Consider the following 17,512-nt stretch of genomic DNA (forward strand, 5'->3'; position numbering starts at 1 on the left):
AGGAGATCACACCATTGGATCCTACAAGCCTGCTCCGAGGTTGATACCTGATTCAAAGGAATGCACAGCAATGCAGAAAGAAGATCAACAGGACCTTTGCCACAGTTCCAGGGTAAGTGCCACCATCTTCTCTTTTTTACTTCACACTCCTTCTGTCTCTGCCTGCACCCATCTGTACTGCACATGGAGTAATTGTTGCCAGGTGTCCCCAAGATGTAGGGCCGCACGAACAAGTGACGAGCTGGAATAGCCAGATAATTGCTCTGACTTTCACGTTGGGACTTGTCAACATCTAATTTCTATCCATTGGGTGTGAGAATGGGCAACAGCCCATCAAAGAGGTCAGATTAAGTGATAATGATACTAAAGTTAATGCACGCATGCATGTAAGCCTCTTGCTATTCATGAGTGCAATTCTTGTCTCACTATTCAACACGTTTGAAGAGGGGGACTTTTGATTTTGAATCTTATTGCTGCTGATCTCATCCAATATTCCCAACTTTCTCACCAAAGTCCAAGTCATTTAGGAGCTGGGAAAATTTTGTTATTGGATCCAACATTGGTCAATCTTTGAGTGTAAGGTCAGCATCATCTCTTTCATGGCACAGTCTGTCCACAACACAGTTTTTAATGATTCATTAAACGGGAAAAGGTCAATCAATGCTGACAGAGAACGACATAACAAGTAGTGAATGGAACAGATGGTCATTGCTAAAAATAATAAAGTTCACAATACTCCATCGGTAATTCAATATGTACGCTCAAACCTTCTGGCAGAACTTTGAGTCATTTTCACATTAGATGCAGTTTTAAGCAATTCATAGATTCTCTCTAATCATTAGTTAATACACTAAGAAGGAATAGACTGGAGTTGGTTTCTGGTTCAAAGCCATCTCTTTCATTTAACCACCTAATGTTAATGAAGCAATACTCCTTTAATTAAAAACAAATGTTCACTTTCTTTCATCGGATGTAAAAGAAATGGAATATTTAAAGCTCTTTGACTAGAGTTTGTTTTCAGAAGTTTCCATTGAATTAATCTCCTCAATAATAGATTTGGAGCAAATTTGTTGCAAAACAATAAAACAAAATTTTGTTTTTTATTTTCTCTCTTAGCAATTTTCGTCCTTCAGCAGTCATTGATCAAGACTGGGATACATTTAGGTGAGAGTTGACATCTCAGCACTTTGATCAAGTGGTGATCATACTCTTTTTGGCAATCATCTTGCTGTACTGGGCAGTAATCAGAAGTGGCTACACTGTTTTCCTTTCCCAGATCATGAACTATTGTGAGCAGTCGTCCCTGCATCTGCAATTCAACTCCAGAGCAACAGTGATGGGATCAGCACATGGAATAGTAGGGAAGGAGCACAGCAGTGGAAACTTGAGAGGAAGAGGCAGAGTGAAAGTTGCAAGTATATAAGGAAGGAATGGCAGAAGAGATAAAACATGCCAATATAAGCTGAGAGCAAGAGATGAAATGGGGTGAAGGCTGTTTGTAGGTATTGGTAACTGAGTAAGAGGTGAACAATGCATGTAGAAACTGGAAGAGGGGGCTGAAAGGGAAAGGAATGAGTGAGGAAAAGGAGTAGGTGAAAATAACTAACTTGAAATGAGGAACAAAGCAGGAATTAAGGGGCAAGAATTGTAGTAAGAACACAAAGGCTCACATTTTTTGAGGAGACTGATTGAGAGACTATCAACAGGAAGCGGTTGAACAGGTAGTTTCCTGTTAAGTTGGTGGGAGATGGTGAGAGACAAGTAGTGTTCTTGTGAATTCAGGAAGGGTAAGAGTGCCTCTGTAAATTGGGCCAAAGATGGTTAGAGGGAACAAAGTGCCCCTGTAAAAGGAAAGATTAATTTTAATATAGCATTTTTGGTCTGTTGACTGTGGATTAAACCAAATGTTACTGAGCTTCTGTAGAATGCTTTTAAATTAAATATGTGCTGCAAAGTTAATGTTTGTTGCTTTGTTATTCTGTGGATTATTTTTATACCACCACGTGATATATTCACAAAGGCTTTTATCCTGCGAATGCTACAGAAGGCTTCCTTCTAATGTCCATTGAGAATTCTATGATGGCAACAAGGAGACTCACTTTGTGAGAATGCTGTAAAATAGAGAGACCAAGAAATCCACAATTCAGTTCTGCTGGGCTGGGTTCACACTCTTCTGTTCTTGTCAAATGCAACAGTCAATATCTCACATTTGACAATGAACACATACACTTAGGGGAACTAATGCAAGAGATCAGGATGCACAGGTGCAAAGTTCCAAAGCTGGCTCTTACCCAAGATGGGAGACTTGGCAAGGGAGCGGCAGCTTGCTCTTTCATGATCTGTTCTTGTAATGTAACATCAATTAAAAAAAGACAATAATGTTGGTCTGTTGTTATAATATAGGCATTGTACAAATACTACAGCAAAAACTGCTACTGCAGTTTAAATAATACATCCATGAATGACCCTAAGTTAAACTAGGGAGAATATACAAATATAGGAACATAAGAAGCAGGAGCAGGAGTCAGCCATTCAGCCCTTTCAGCAATCTCTTCTACTTTAAAACCATTTAGCTGTAATATCTATTTATAATTTGGAGATGCTGGTGTTGGACTGGGGTGTACAAAGTTAAAGATCACACAACACCAGGTTATAGTCCAACAGGTTTAATTGGAAGCACACTAGCTTTCGGAGCAACGCTCCTCACCTGATGAAGGAGCGTCGCTCCGAAAGCTAGTGTGCTTCCAATTAAACCTGTTGGACTATAACCTGGTGTTGTGTGATTTTTAACTATCTATTTATAGTGAGTTATGAGAAGGTTTGTAGCTCAGGTTGAGGTTCTGGATGTAGGTTTGCTCGCTGATGTAGGTTTGCCTCTGGATAAAGCACTGGTGGTGTAGCCCGCTTTCTACTTATATGTTTGAGTTTCCTTGGTGTCACCACAGGAAATGACATTACCAACTCAAGTATTTCATTCAGAGGCTCACTGACGATGTTACTTAGTATGGTGACGAAACGTCTAAAAGCCAACTTTCCAGTTCAGGGAGCAAACCTACATCCACTATCTATTTATCTTTTGATGTTTTTAATATGTAGAAATCTATTAATATCAGTGTCGGACATACTCAGTGACTAAGCCTCCACAGCTTCTGGGCAGACAATTCTAGAGATTCACCACCCACTCAGTGCCTCCTCATCTCAGTCCTAAATGACCTGTTCCTTATTCTGAGACTCAGTTTCCTAGTTCTATACCACCCAGTCAGGGGAAACAGCTTTTCTACTGTGGTTTCCTGTAAGAATTTAGTATGTGTGAATGAAATCAATCAACTCTCATTATTCCAAGTTTTCAAGGTAAGTCTGGAACCTTGCTGAAGCCAGGCAAGCAGGCCCAAATAAGATTGGGGGTGGGGTGTGTGTGTGGGTGGCAGGGAATAGGCAGAATATTGGGGGAGCTAGAGTGGACATGACAATAGGGAGAACATATGTAAGAATGGAATGATCTGGTCAGGAGAGAAACTTCTGAGAGCACAGGAGGCAAAGATGTCAAATCTTCCGCACCTCTCTCCATCCCTGCCCCCACTCTTTGATCAGACACCAGCAAACCCTGTGAAACATATTAGGCTGGATACTTGGCACAGCCTCCCACTGCTGTAGATTAAATTTCACCAGCAGTGAGCACAAAGACCCTTAGTGATGGCGTTAGGAATCAGTTGATTAAGAAGTTATCAAGGACCCTGCTATCATCAAAATGAGTTTCACAGCATGAATCTAAGAAGAGTCAAGCAAATTCACAGAAGCAAAGTGCTCCAACAGCTGACAGTTCAAGGGCTACCCCAAGGCCTTAAGACAGGCAAAAACAGAGTTATCAATGGTGATGGATGTCGAAAATATTTAGCAACGATGGGTAATGTTTCCACATTGAAAAGAGTCTGATCAGTTCAGAAGACCGTCCAGATGACCTAACTGATTTCAGTTGACAATCTCTCTGATGGGAATTCCATGGTCAATGAGCTAAGAGCTAAAATAAACATGTGGAAGATGGTATTTGTACCTTGTGTCGATTGTTGCTTATGACAGCTGGACACAAAACAGGTCTGGAGTTTATTTATTTCATATATTGTCACCTGTACCTAGGAGCAGGGAAAAATGGATAATGTAACCACATTCTGGCACAATCTTGGACTACAGAATAGCCTGGCACACTCTCCTCATTTCTGATGAAGGGCTCTGGCCCGAAACGTCAAATTTCCTGTTCCTTGGATGCTGCCTGACCTGCTGTGCTTTAACCAACAACACATTTTCAGCTACAGAATAAATAGTAAAATACTGAATAAATTAACATTGAATTGACGTTACTGAAAACTGAAACAGCTTCAAAAGTTCACCTTTCCCTCTCCATAGACTCTATCCTCCCTGCTCCGCCGCTGTGTGACATCTTCCCCCCGGGCTCCTGGCGATGTGCTCCTTATCTGCAGCTATGGTCAGCATCGCTCCCATGCCCGTGCCAGCCCCGAGCTGGGGGACGGTCACGCTACACGGGTCCCTCATCTCCACTGATGGGTCCGGCCTCCCATGGGGGTCCTCACTCGTCTTCTGACACCGCCAGCCGAGATGGAGCCGGGATTGAGACACACGGTGGGGGGGGGGGCGGCGGATGGGGTGGGGTTACCAAACTGGAAAGACAAAGAGGAAGCTGTGTGGTTGAGCAGCTGACCCCCTGCTACCATGGTGTGTGTGTGTGACATTACTATAGATCTCAGCAATCATTATTTGGTGCAGTCTGTGAGGTGTGGCATGTTTGGTGGACAATCTTCAGTTGGATTTCGTGTTCTTCTGGAAGTGGCAGAAGAGAGCTCCTCCCAAACATTTTCCCATTCTTCATCTCCGATCTAAATACCTAGGCCTTTGTTCCCATACCTCCCGTCCCCACACACACTTGGTGTTTTCTGCCCCTGGTGTTTTGAAATGAAGATAAACATAGTTGGAAGAGTTCCCATGGTAACAACTTGGTTTGCTACAAGTGAAACATGCAGCTGACAACTAAAAACAACTCACAAGTCGAAAATTATTCAAAATACAGACCAATAAAGCACAATAAAAGTCACAAACCCAACACTTCTTTGAGCAGTAAGTTTCAAAAGTTTAAATCTCTCTATTTATAGCTATTGGCAGCAATGGAAACAAGCAACATGGGTGACTTTGGAATAAGAACAGCTGGGGAAATTTCGCAAGTGGTTTCAAGTCCAGTGACCAAATGTTAACTCTGCTTTCTGTCCACATATGCTGCCAGACCTGCTGAATTTCTCCAGTAATTGCTGTTTTTGTTTCAGGTTTTCAGCATCTGCAGTTTTTTTTGGTGATTTTGATATGGGACCAATTTAGGGACCATTGCTCCAAATTCATAAATCAAATAATGATCGTGCACATTGAAAAAGGCAAATGTTTTAATGCTTCTGAATTTAATGTACTCAATGAGCTAGTCCATAGATGATTCTCACCGTAGACGGAGATACAGGGCAGCAAGGAGAGGGATGGGAGCATTTAGGAGGATGAAGTGGACTCTTTCACCTCAAAACCAGTACTGGGCATCCCTCAAAGCCTCAACCTGGACCGCCTTCATCAGTAACTCCAAGGCTACATCGAAGAGCCCACATGGCCTTTCTCTTGAAGTAGGAGCCAGGCTGTATCCCGTTGCCCCGTGTCATCCTTAAACACTCCATTGCCATTTGCTCCACAAACATTAATTTTGATCAGCTTTTGAGAGCAAATTTGTCGCTGTCTTACTTCAGTGCCTCGCTTCAGACAAGTTGGAATTGTGAAACCAGCAATTAGTACTAAAATCGTAATTTGGAGACGCCGGTGTTGGACTGGGGTGTACAAAGTTAAAAATCACACAACACCAGGTTATAGTCCAACGGGTTTGATTGGAAGCACTAGCTGTCGGAGTGCTGCTCCTTTATCAGGTGGTTCAGTGCTCCGAAAGCTAGTGTGCTTCCAATTAAACCTGTCGGACTTTAACCTGCTGTTGTGTGATTTTTAACTTTGTACCAAAACCTTGTGGCCAAAATCCCACTTAAAGACATAGCACCTCTAACCCTCCAGTAAGGGATGTTTAAAAAACCCCAAGCACCTAACATGTCAGGCATTGAGGCCTGCTTTACAATAAGTATGAGCTTTTTGGAGCGCAAACAGTAGAATTGGAGATAAGTTGTTGGACGGTGAGGTTAATATTGCCGGAAGTGTGTACAAAGTTACCTTCTCTCTTTTCCTTCTTAATGCCAACTTTTGGGAGGCGATTCCCTTTCTGAAGGTTCGCTGCGGATCACCGCCTCTCCCCCTTGATGCGAATTGGCCTTTGAGAATAAACTCTGCGATTCTGGAATTTTTCAGGGTCTCTCCGAGGTAGTTGATGACTTGCTGCACTCCGACCAGCACACTCTCGATTCCGTCTATCTTCTTGGTCTGTTCCCTGGAGCTCTGGTTCAACTTGGACAACAGATCAGAAAGGTCGGCGGGAACACTTGCACTTTTCTGCTCGTCTTCACGGGGGACGCTGACCCTTGGCCCTGCGTCCTCTCTGCCGGCGGTCAGCATTTCCACCTTCCGTCCAATTTTGTCAACGTCTTGAGTGATGCCGTCCAACTTCTGGACCACCTTCTCCTGGAAGCCGAGGAGTTTCTCGACCGTTTGGCTTAACGACTCGAGTTTCGTGTCCATCAGACTGAGAGCATCCCCGGAGGTACCCCGAGTGCTCTCGGACAACCTGGTGGAGGATCCCGGGATGACCGGGGGCCCCTGGTTCTGCATGGCATTGGAGTCAAACACTTTGGCCAAAGAGTGCACCAAGGTGCTTGAGTTCTTCCTCGGCGGCGTGTTCATCGCGTCCCGTGTGACAACTGAAGCTAATTCACTTGCAGAGCACCTTCCAATCAGGTCAAAAGGATGGCAGTTTTCACAAGCCTACAGCAGCGACAAAAATCCTTCAGGGTTATGTTAGTCCTTTGCCCCTGGAAGACTCCCTGTGAGTTTCTTCTGTGCAGCCTTGGAAATGTCTGTCTGTGCCTTAATGCCTGCAAATGTTTCCAACCACACAGCAAAACTCTTTGGCATTCAAGTGCCTGCAAATGAGTCCAACAGGCGTCCAGACAAATATAACTGAGGCCACAGCCTGACGGGTGACCGCTCGCGATCCTTTCTGCTCACTCGCCTTCCTTTGTTCCTTGATGTATTTTTTAGACGCAACACAATGGCCGCATTTAGCAGCCGCAAACTGACATTGAAATTCCCATTAGCCCCCCACCCCCAAATGCACTTTATCCTGTGACGTTAGCACTGAAATGAAGGAGGCTATTTGGGTACTTGGTGGCATTTGGCAATGCGCATCTTGCTTGACATTTGAGATACTTTAGAATGCAAAGCCATTTCCACTGTCCCTTTGCTCAGTACAATGGCAGAGTGATGCACAATGTGATTCTCCTTTGAAAAATCAGATTGTTCGGTTTTCTCTGCAATATTTTGACTTCACGTGGGTCCATATGGGCATTCAATTGTTTTGGGACTGGTGAAGACACAAGAGTTATTTCGGCAGGATTTAGAATGACTTTGAAAGCGAGGCATACATAGACACAGAAGTGCTCAATTTTAAAATTCGAAATAAACCAATTGTTAGAGTTCTTGGCATGTACTTGGCAACGAAAGGCAGAGTTGTTCAATGGTTTAAAAATCAGGTTCCAGCCTCAATTCTAGGGGATTTTACACCTTGCCTTAGCTGAGTCTTCAGTGTGGTGCTGAGCTGGTGCTCTGCTGTGGGGATTGCCATCTCCGGAGGGGGGGGGGGGGGGGGGAGAATCCGTTCGAAGGTACTGTTCATGGAACAGCAAGAAATTTCAACTGAAGATCCTGGGCACTATTCTTCAGCCAATGTCACTAAGTCATTGATTTTGAAATAATGCAGGCAATCCTGAGGTTTGTTTGAAGTGGTGACCTTGGTTGCGATGTGGGGAAATGTATGAGCTAATTGGTGCATAGCAAGATCCCACAAACAACAATGATATTCTGTGTTATAGAGTCATAGATAATGGGATAACACTCCCAATTCCTAATGAGATGCATTCCCCGATTGCTAATGGATCCACGGCAGGATTTTTTGCTTTTGTCAATCTAATTAAGCTGACTTTCCATTTCTACTCTTCCCTGTGTGAGTTTAGTATTTCAGCCTCTCCCCTCTCTGGAAGGTCTTGCCAAGACTCCTCCTCAATTAATGCTGGAAACTTTGTTCCTCCTCCATTCCAAAATGCTGTCTCTTCTCCTCCCTCAAAATCACCACTCCCAGTTTCCAATTCTTTCCCTCCTCTTGATTTCAATCTTCTCTCTGTTCCTTCCCTTAGCTCCCATTTTATTTCCATCAATTTCCTCATTCCTTCTCCCTTTCTTGCTGTCCACTTCCCCATTTCAAAGATGTCGCTTCACCCCTCCCTGTGCCCTCAGAACAGGCTGGAAGTTGGAGGAAGACATAAAGTTGGGTGCTTTGGAAGCAATGCTGGCTTTAACTCAGAGGCAGGGAAGACATTGGGCATCCACCAGCCCTTGGACCAACTGAAGCCCCAGAGCGTCCAATTAATGGCCACTTTGGGGCCTCCTCCCAGAGCCACTGGTATTTCATGTGGAGGAGAGTGTCCACATAAGAGGGCTCATCTGGCAGCCTGTCTGAAGACTGTGAAAGATTTCCCTTGTTTGGTTGTGCTGCATATAACAGAAGCTCACACATAATAATCCCCCCACAGGGTGCTCCCACCTCACCAACCTGATTGTCTTACTCAAACTCGTCCTCCAGCACCCTGACAAAGATCAGCCTCTTCAGTGGCAACCATTCCACATAGCACTGTTGGAACTAGAGAGATGCCATCCCTTGGGACAGAGGTCTTGCCCTGAGCCAATGAGTAGGTTAATGATCAAGCCGAGGAGGAATTTATTCCTGACCTTTTAGCCAGGAAGGCAGGGCCACCACCTCAACATAAAATCTGACCACAGCTTTTGTTCATCTTCCGTCGTGGATTTGCAAGTTTTGCTTAAATGGAAAACAGTCTATTTATTTTTTTCCTCCTCTCCTTCAAGCCTTCCTGCTTTTCCTCAGTCATAAAATGATGCAGCACAGAGGATGGCTATTCAGCATGGTTTGCCTGCATTGCCTGTTCAAAGCAGCAATCCAGTTAGCCTCTACTACTTTTCCTTGGTTTTCTGCTTTCAAGTATTTATACGATTTGTTTTTGAATGTTACTGTTGAATCTGTTTCTACTGCTCTTTCAGTGTTCATTCTCACTTACAACAACCCACTGTATCAAATAAAATTACCTCATGTTGCATTTGGTTCTTCTGACCTTAAATGACCATGAATCCATATTATCCAGTTGGTGACTCTCACACTGTTGTAAATATTAATTATGATTATGAATAACAATGTCATTGGCTTTATTTTAACATCTTTATCAACACTGTTAATTCCAGCATTGAAATAATGCTATTTGAGAAAACCAACCAATTATTTCCTTGCCCTAACTCTCTCTCAGTAGTTTTTCCTGAAGTTGATGTCAGTGCAACACAAGGGAAGTTTTTGCCACTTACTGAGGCTCCAGCGACTGGCATCTGAAAGGTGAATGGGACACGGTGTTCATTTTGCATGGCCCTGGCTGCATGTTGTAAGGTCGGTATCATCATGACTTATAAACATCCTTTTCTGGCCAGCTATGATTTGGCAATGCAGAAAGCCTCATTCAAAGATCACCCACAGACACTTGAATTTCATCCTAGGCTGCAACTCAGAGGAAATTAGATCTGAACATAAACTCAATGTTGCATAAGACTAAGCATTGACCTGAAATGTTAACTCTGTGAAAACAGCTGAAATGTCTAACAGGGTGAATAATGTTTCAGTATGTAAGACCACAAGACGTGGAAGCAGAAGTTGGCCATTTAGCTCGTCAAGCCTGATTCATCATTGAATGAGGTCCTGAGTAACTTGAAAATCCTCAACTTCACTTTCCTACCTTTCCCCCAATACCCTTGATTCATTACTGACTTAAATTCTATCTACCTCAGTCTTGAATATACTTAATGGCACAGCCTCCACAGCCTTCTATGGTAAGGAATTCCACAGACTTACGGCACTGTCAGAGAGAGAATTCCTCCTTATTTCTGTCTTAAATACCTCTTGTCCTATACTCTATATAAAGGAAGCAATCTTTCTGCATCTATCCTGTCAAGTCCTTGTATGTCTCAATTTAACTGTAAATTTCTATTATATCTGTAATTAAATCTTTTTTTGAAGCATTTTTCTGTTGTTACCAATATAATTTGAAACTCACGTCAACAAACTGTCCCTTTCAGTTCTTTCACTAACATTTTTCATAATCGAACACGCTTCATTCATGCCCATCGATTGCATTGAGCATGCTTTATGTTGTGGTCATGTTCACCAGAACTATCTGAGATGCCTTAAATAGATTCACTGCCACCAATTCTTACTGACGTACTTATCTGTTACTGATGCCACATGGGGAAGGATGCTCATATAAGGTTTTTCACAAAACACCAACAAACATTCAGACTATCCACCACTAATGCTCAGTAGCAGCAGTGTGTACTATCTGCAAGATGCACTGAAGAAATTCTCCAAGATTCCTTTGACAGCTCCTTTCAAACCCACAATCACTTCCAACTAGATACATGGGAAGACCACCACCTGCAAGTTCCCCACCAAACTACTCAGCATCGTGATTTAGAGCATAGAACATAGAACAATGCAGCACAGGAACAGACTCTTCGGGCCACCACGTCTGCACAACAATAATGCCATTTGAAACTAATCCCACCTGCCTGCAGGGGTTCCTATCCCTTTATCCCCTGACTGTATATGTGTCTGTCTGAATCCCATGTAAACTTTGCTATCATATCTGTTTTAATTACTTCCCCGGGCAGCATGGTTCAGAGATCTACCACCCTCTGTGTAAAAGTGTTTCGCATATCTCCTTTCACTTTAGCGGCTCTCGCCTTAAACCTTTGCCACCTGATATTTGGCATTTCCATCCTGGAATAAAGACTCCAACTATCCACCCTATCCCAGCCTAACATTTATATATTGTAAACTTTGTTTTAACTGGCACTTTCTCAACCAACGACTGTTGACAAACCAACAAAAACTATATTCAATTTTAAAGTATGACTGACAGAGATGTGTATACCCTCTGCTTTACATTTCTATTACTTACTGCATGTTTTTACATTGATTTTAGGAATTAAGTTGATGTTTTTATATAGATTTTTTTGGGGGGGATGTTGGTATCTCGAACTTTCACTTGTTCAGGGTTTACTGCAGTTATGTGTACCTCTTGATTATCTGGAATATTTGATCAACTTGCACACTTCTAGTCCCATAGATGCCAGCGCGTAAAACAGTTGCTGTACTTCTGGCAGGTCGCCCCTCAGCCTCCGACGCTGTAGCAAAAACAATCCAATTTTGTGCAACCTCTCTTTATAGTTAACACACTCCAATCTCGGCAACATCCCTGTAAATCTGTTTTGCACCCTCCCTGAGGTCCCCAATCCTTTAGTGTGACTTGGAAAAATCTTGTCACTCCTTTTGCGCCTCTGTGTTAAAATCATGGAATTCCCTCCCGAAAGTTATCATGGGTCTATAATGTACAGAGGAACCTCGATTATCCGAAGGACACAGGCAGGGAGTATTTTGTTTGGTTAATCGAAAGCCGGATAACATAGTTTAGCCGAGCATCGGGACCTTGCAATCTTGCTGGATAATCCAATCTTCGGATAATTGAATGCCGAATATTCGAGGGTCCTCTGTATATGGACTGTAGTAGTTCAAGAAGGCACCTCACTACCACCTTCTCAACGGCAGCTAGAATGGGCAGTAAATGCTATCAATGACACTCACATCATGTGAATGGGCTCAAACTTGATAAATAGTAAAGTTTTATTACATAGGCCATCACACTTCTGAGGAACAGAGTGATAAAAATCCACGGCCCCAAACTCTGCACTAAGCTCACAGTTTATGCAGCAGTTCATGGTCCTCACCCTCCTGAATGCAATAGACATGTCATATCCCGAAGAGTTATCACCTGTTTTCAGGAAGTCCTGCATATCTGCTGACAGGATAGGCATACCAAGCTAAGAGAACTTTCCGAGACAAATATCACCAGTATCGGGCTCAGCAGCTACAATGTCTGCATGCCCAACACAAGACTCCCTAACATGTGCTCTACTCCAAGCTCCTCAATGGTAAGTGATTACTAGGAGGGCAGAGGAAATGCTACAAGTGACCCTGGAAACCTCTCTAAACAGATGTAACATCCACACCCACACACAAGAATTGCTTGCCCTTGAACATGCAAACTGGAGAAGAAGCGTTCGCAAAGGCACCAACTGCTGTGAGTATTACTAAGTGGAGCACATAGAGGCCAAGCACATAGCAATGGTTGAGGCTCCAACCTTGTTCCCATTATGTGGCCAATATGTTGCAATTGTATGATATAATTAATGTAGTGAGCTGTGACTTATGAGCAGCAAAATATATATCTGCATGTGACAATTTAAGACCGCCAAAAACAATTCTAGACTTGGAGTGACTTCTGCATTCAATAGACCCCGACCTTTGAAAGGGGAAGTGAACTATATTCACTTAATTCATATTGTTCTGTTGTAGAAGGCAGTTAGTACGAGTTAAGTTATCTGGCATCATGAGACCAGCTCCATCCAACAAGCAGTGGAAAGAATGCACAGAAACCAGAGCACCTACCCACCCTGCTCCTCAAACACCACCTCCCTCACCTATGCAGAATGTATGCAGCACCAGAATTTGTCTATTCACCCACAGCTATAGTACCCACAGCCCTTGGAGTGGAAACAAGTCATCCTCAACCCTGAGAGACTGCCAAAGAAGAAGATTACATAGTACTTAATACTTACATTACATCTGAGAAAAATGATACTTTCTTTTGAGACATCAGTTTGAGATAAGAGTAAGTCCATGTTACTGTTAGCTACTGGTACACAACTAGCTTGGCATAACAAGTGTTTAATGAGTTAAACTCTGATTAAACACTGATTAGCTCCTTCCAGGGTCAGCCCATTACAGCATGATGGATGGAGCTGGTCTCATGATGCCAGATAACTTATCTTGTACTAACTGCCTTCTACAACAGAACATCATGAACAAAACAAATTAAGTGAATATAGTTTATTTCCCCTTTCATAGGTTGGGGTCTATTGAATGCAGAAGTCACTCCAAGTTTAGAATTGTTTTTGGGGTCCTAAATTGTTGCATGCAGATATACATTCTGCTGCTCATAAGTCACAAGCTCACTACATTAAGAATACCATATAATTGCAACATATTGGGTGAACATTGAAATATTTGAATGCTTCCTAATTTCTATGTTCTGTGGTATTCAGTATGTTTAGTCAATTGAATATATGGTCAACAATTTTTAACTGGTCATCTGAACCAATTACAATATTTGATTTCATTGTCTTATAACACCTTTGAAGTATGTGTGACATCTCTATGCACAATTGTGAAGGTGACACAATATGTGTCTCCTAGATATGTGGGTATTCTAGTTCTGTAGAGGTTGGAGAGCTTTTAGTGGGAGGTCTTGTCACAATGTGGGTATTGTCCCTGTCCTGGAGCCAGAAACTCTGGGTGAAAGTCCCACCCCAGGACTTGATGATTATTTGTAATGTGGCCACACATGTTGAGTATCAGTCTGCAAACCCTTCCAAAATACACAAAGGGCAGTGAGACTAGGAAAGATTCCTGGTTGGCCACATGATGGGAATAAGGTTGGAGCCTCTACTATTGCTATCCATAACTTGACTACAACATGCACATTAAAGTACATGTTGCCACAGCAACCAGTTTGTATAGAGGTCAATCAGCAGTAAATCTCTTCTCTGTAAGAAAATCCTACTTCATAGATCATATTTAAAGGGATCCCCCAGCATTTAAAAAAAACAATCATTAACTCAGATTTACTAATAAGGCAGGTGCTGCACAGATCATATGGAGGCAATTACACAGGGTGGGAATGAATCAAGGAAATATTTTTCTGAGTTGGAAAACTAAATAAATGTGTTAAAGTTCATGGTAGTGTCAATTCTAAATGATATGTAGAAAAAACAGGATTTTTTATGTTCCATATTGTTTAACCTATGCAGAAAATGTAGACCATCACAAAGAATTTAAGATTTGAGTGCACAGATAAAATCCTAAGATTGTCTCTTGATCTGTTGGCAGTCCCTAAGATTAACTACCAAGGATGCAATGTGTTACTGAATTTATTAGTTACAGTGGCTCAGTGGTTAGCACTGTTGCCTCACTGTGCCAGGGACCTGGCTTCGATTCCTGCCTTGGGTGACTATCTTTGTCGTGCTTGCACATTCTGCATGGGTTTCCTCCCACAATCCAAAGATGTGCAGTTTAGGTGAATTGGCCATGCTAAATTGCCCATAGTGTTAGGTGCATTAGTCAGGGGTAAATGCAGGGCAGGGGTCATTGGTCTGGGTGGGTTACTGTTTGGAGGGTCAGTGTGGATGTGTTGGGCCGAATGGCCTGTTTCCATAATCTAGTGGATCTGATCTAATCTAAAAACTATATTTTCCTGTTAAATGAGTGAAATCTGCAGTTAGATGTTTCTCTGCACTCCCATTTAGAAGTGATAGAGAAAGAGATGATATTGAACAGTGTGGCCTCTCTCTGTAACCCGATTTTCCTCTCTTGTCACTGCTGGAAATGCTGCTAGCCACTGTTTCTACTGGCAGGGTGAGCAAACTCTGGGTTCATTGCCCATTTTGTACTTTACATTCTTGGTCCTGCCACTCCTGAATGTCCTGCGTCCATAGGTTTGGGGTAAGACTGGGATGGTCCCAAATGTACAAAACAGAGAGAGAGCCCCTCACAATGGCCTCTTCTTCCATCAACTCTCCAGTATTTCTTAAATCTTGAAGATCATGACTGGGTAGAGGTACTTTTTGAATATCTTGGGTCAGCCTTTCAGGCCCAGTGGCCCACTAAGAGGCCTTTGGCTAACTTCTAATGTAGTTCTAATATAATAGGACTTTCACTTTCCCCTAAGCTGCAAGCATATTGGAAGACCCATACCAGCTTGGTAGGAATAATCTCTGGAAAACCTGATTGTCACAGATGTGTATTCATAATATCACATATGTTGCAAAGACAGCTAATATGCCTTTAAAATGGGCACAAGGAGTTTATGAAAAGAACCCTCAAAGACACATGAAATCTCTTGTGAATTCAATGGTAACTAATTGAAGACATTCAGGCTTGCTATCGTAAGAATCAATCACAAAATATCATTGAATAATTCAAGAATTGTCCCTTGAACTCGCAAGATGTGTGTGAAGATTCAAAAGCAAAAGTAAATGGGGGATCATTGCAAGTAATTCCAATGCAACTGACTTTGCTTTGTAAAACAATGATTCATCAAAATGACCATTTGCAGCATTTTGTTTGATCATGATAAACTTGGCTGGAAACAATCATTATGAGGAGAATCATCTGAACATGATGAGAAAGTAATCTTGAAACTAACCACTATTTCTCAACCAGGAGACAGAGGATGGTATCCAGGTGCTGTACTGCAGCAAGAGCTACAAACTGCAGTGCTATTATAGTGAAACAGTGGAGCTTTCACTCATTCCCAGGATTTGTTTTTTCTTCAGTGCATTTGAGGAAACAACCTCCAACTATTCAACTACAGAAACCATCTCATATGCTGAATCTGACTTCACATTTCAAATCTTACCGTTCAGATGGAGAATCCTCAGGGCATAACCCTTGTAATGATAGTTGAGACTGATCGAGCTTTCACCTCCACACATAACTTTAAATTAGATTACTTACAGTGTGGAAACAGACCCTTCGGCCCAACAAGTCCACACCGACCCGCCGAAGCGCAACCCACCCATACCCCTACATTTACCCCTTACCTAACACTACGGGCAATTTAGCATGGCCAATTCACCTGACCCACACATCTTTGGACTGTGGGAGGAAACCAGAGCACCCGGAGGAAACCCACGCAGACACAGGGAGAACGTGCAAACTCCACACAGTCAGTCGCCTGAGTCGGGAATTGAACCCGGGTCTCAGGCGCTGTGAGGCAGCAGTGCTAACCACTGTGCCACCGTGCTGCCCACTTAATTCTTACTTGCTTTGAATACTTAGTTCTGTATGTCAGCTAATAACTGTCTCACTGTATTTTACTTACACAACTTTGAGCAATAGCTATGAAGTAAAATATCTTTTAATCTTGCTTAAAGCATAATGCTTAAAGAAATTCTTCATTCACAGATTACTCTGAAGGTGTACTGTTGGATCAATGTCACCTAAAGTCAAAACTAAGCCTGAAGCTCAAGTTAAATTACACAAGCCTAACTTTGGTAACAACTGGTTATGCATGCTTTTAAATGATTTCAAAAAAATCAGTTACAAATATCCTTTGGTATAGCAGATTACCAAAGAAACTGAATGCAATTTGAAGGTCAATTTGTTTTAATAACAATGTTAGCTACCCAAAAAAAAGTCAAACTTATACAACAAAAGCCTTTGTTCACATGTCTCCCCACATGCTCTATAATGATTCAGGATTTTCTGCCCTACAATTTAATGCAGGGTCAAGTAGTTGCATTTTTCCATCTGCTTTCAGAATGCTTGAATATTCGTTGTTAATGTCTGGAGGTGTTGGATGTGGTGAAGTGTCTTCTACCTTGTGACTCTGAGGTGTGCAAACTGGCTGGAGTTTCAAATCAATGTGCAATTGGATACTGAACTCTTTGTCACTAGGCTCTCAGTTATTGTCTGGATTTCACAAACCAAAGAACAGTGGCTTCATTCAGTTCTGGATATCATTAACCTACAGAGATTAACATTGAAGCAGAAAGGTCAATTAATTCAATTTGAACAAGCATGGAGCTCATTTGAAAATTATGTGATTGCCAAAAAGGAAAAGAGACCACCGTGACACTATCTGGAGATAATTAGGACCAAATGGACTGACAGGTATAGTCTGGACATAAGTAAATCAGAAAAATAGTGGAATATAATGGAAAAATATGAGAGATATCGTTTTATTTTCTAGGTAGCATGTAACATTGTTACTGTTTACCTATAATCCTACCAGAGCCATTATTGCCATAAGATGTTTGATATGATAGTTAAACAATTAATAAAGCATAACAATTTACTAAGTGCCTGGGAATAAAAGCACTTTTCAAGTATATCCCAAAATAGTTCAAGTACTATGAACTACTCTGTAGGTCAGTGATTTGTTGTAAAGTAACTGAGGCAAAACATTTAGCACACATTAAGCTACTGCAGCAGTAACAAAATAAATGTTGTGTTGAAACAGTCTCCATTCTGGGTTGCATGACCAGCAGTGTGGGCTGTTAGTTCAGTTGGCTGGAAGGTACCATGTAG

General features: G+C 42.2%; 1 protein-coding gene across 1 annotated transcript in view; it reads right to left on the reverse strand.

Annotated features, from left to right (window-relative positions):
• Positions 1–7,180, reverse strand: part of mylk4b (myosin light chain kinase family, member 4b) — a 62,081-nt gene extending 54,901 nt beyond the window's left edge. Inside the window, exon 1 of the mRNA XM_060850097.1 lies at positions 6,256–7,180. Within this exon, the coding sequence (XP_060706080.1) occupies positions 6,256–6,879 (624 nt within the window). The 5' untranslated portion in view covers positions 6,880–7,180. The remainder of the gene's footprint in view (positions 1–6,255) is intronic.
• Positions 7,181–17,512: the final 10,332 nt, after the last annotated feature.

This window comes from Hemiscyllium ocellatum, chromosome 34, assembly GCF_020745735.1.
Source record: "Hemiscyllium ocellatum isolate sHemOce1 chromosome 34, sHemOce1.pat.X.cur, whole genome shotgun sequence".
Classification (NCBI taxonomy): Eukaryota; Metazoa; Chordata; class Chondrichthyes; order Orectolobiformes; family Hemiscylliidae; genus Hemiscyllium; species Hemiscyllium ocellatum.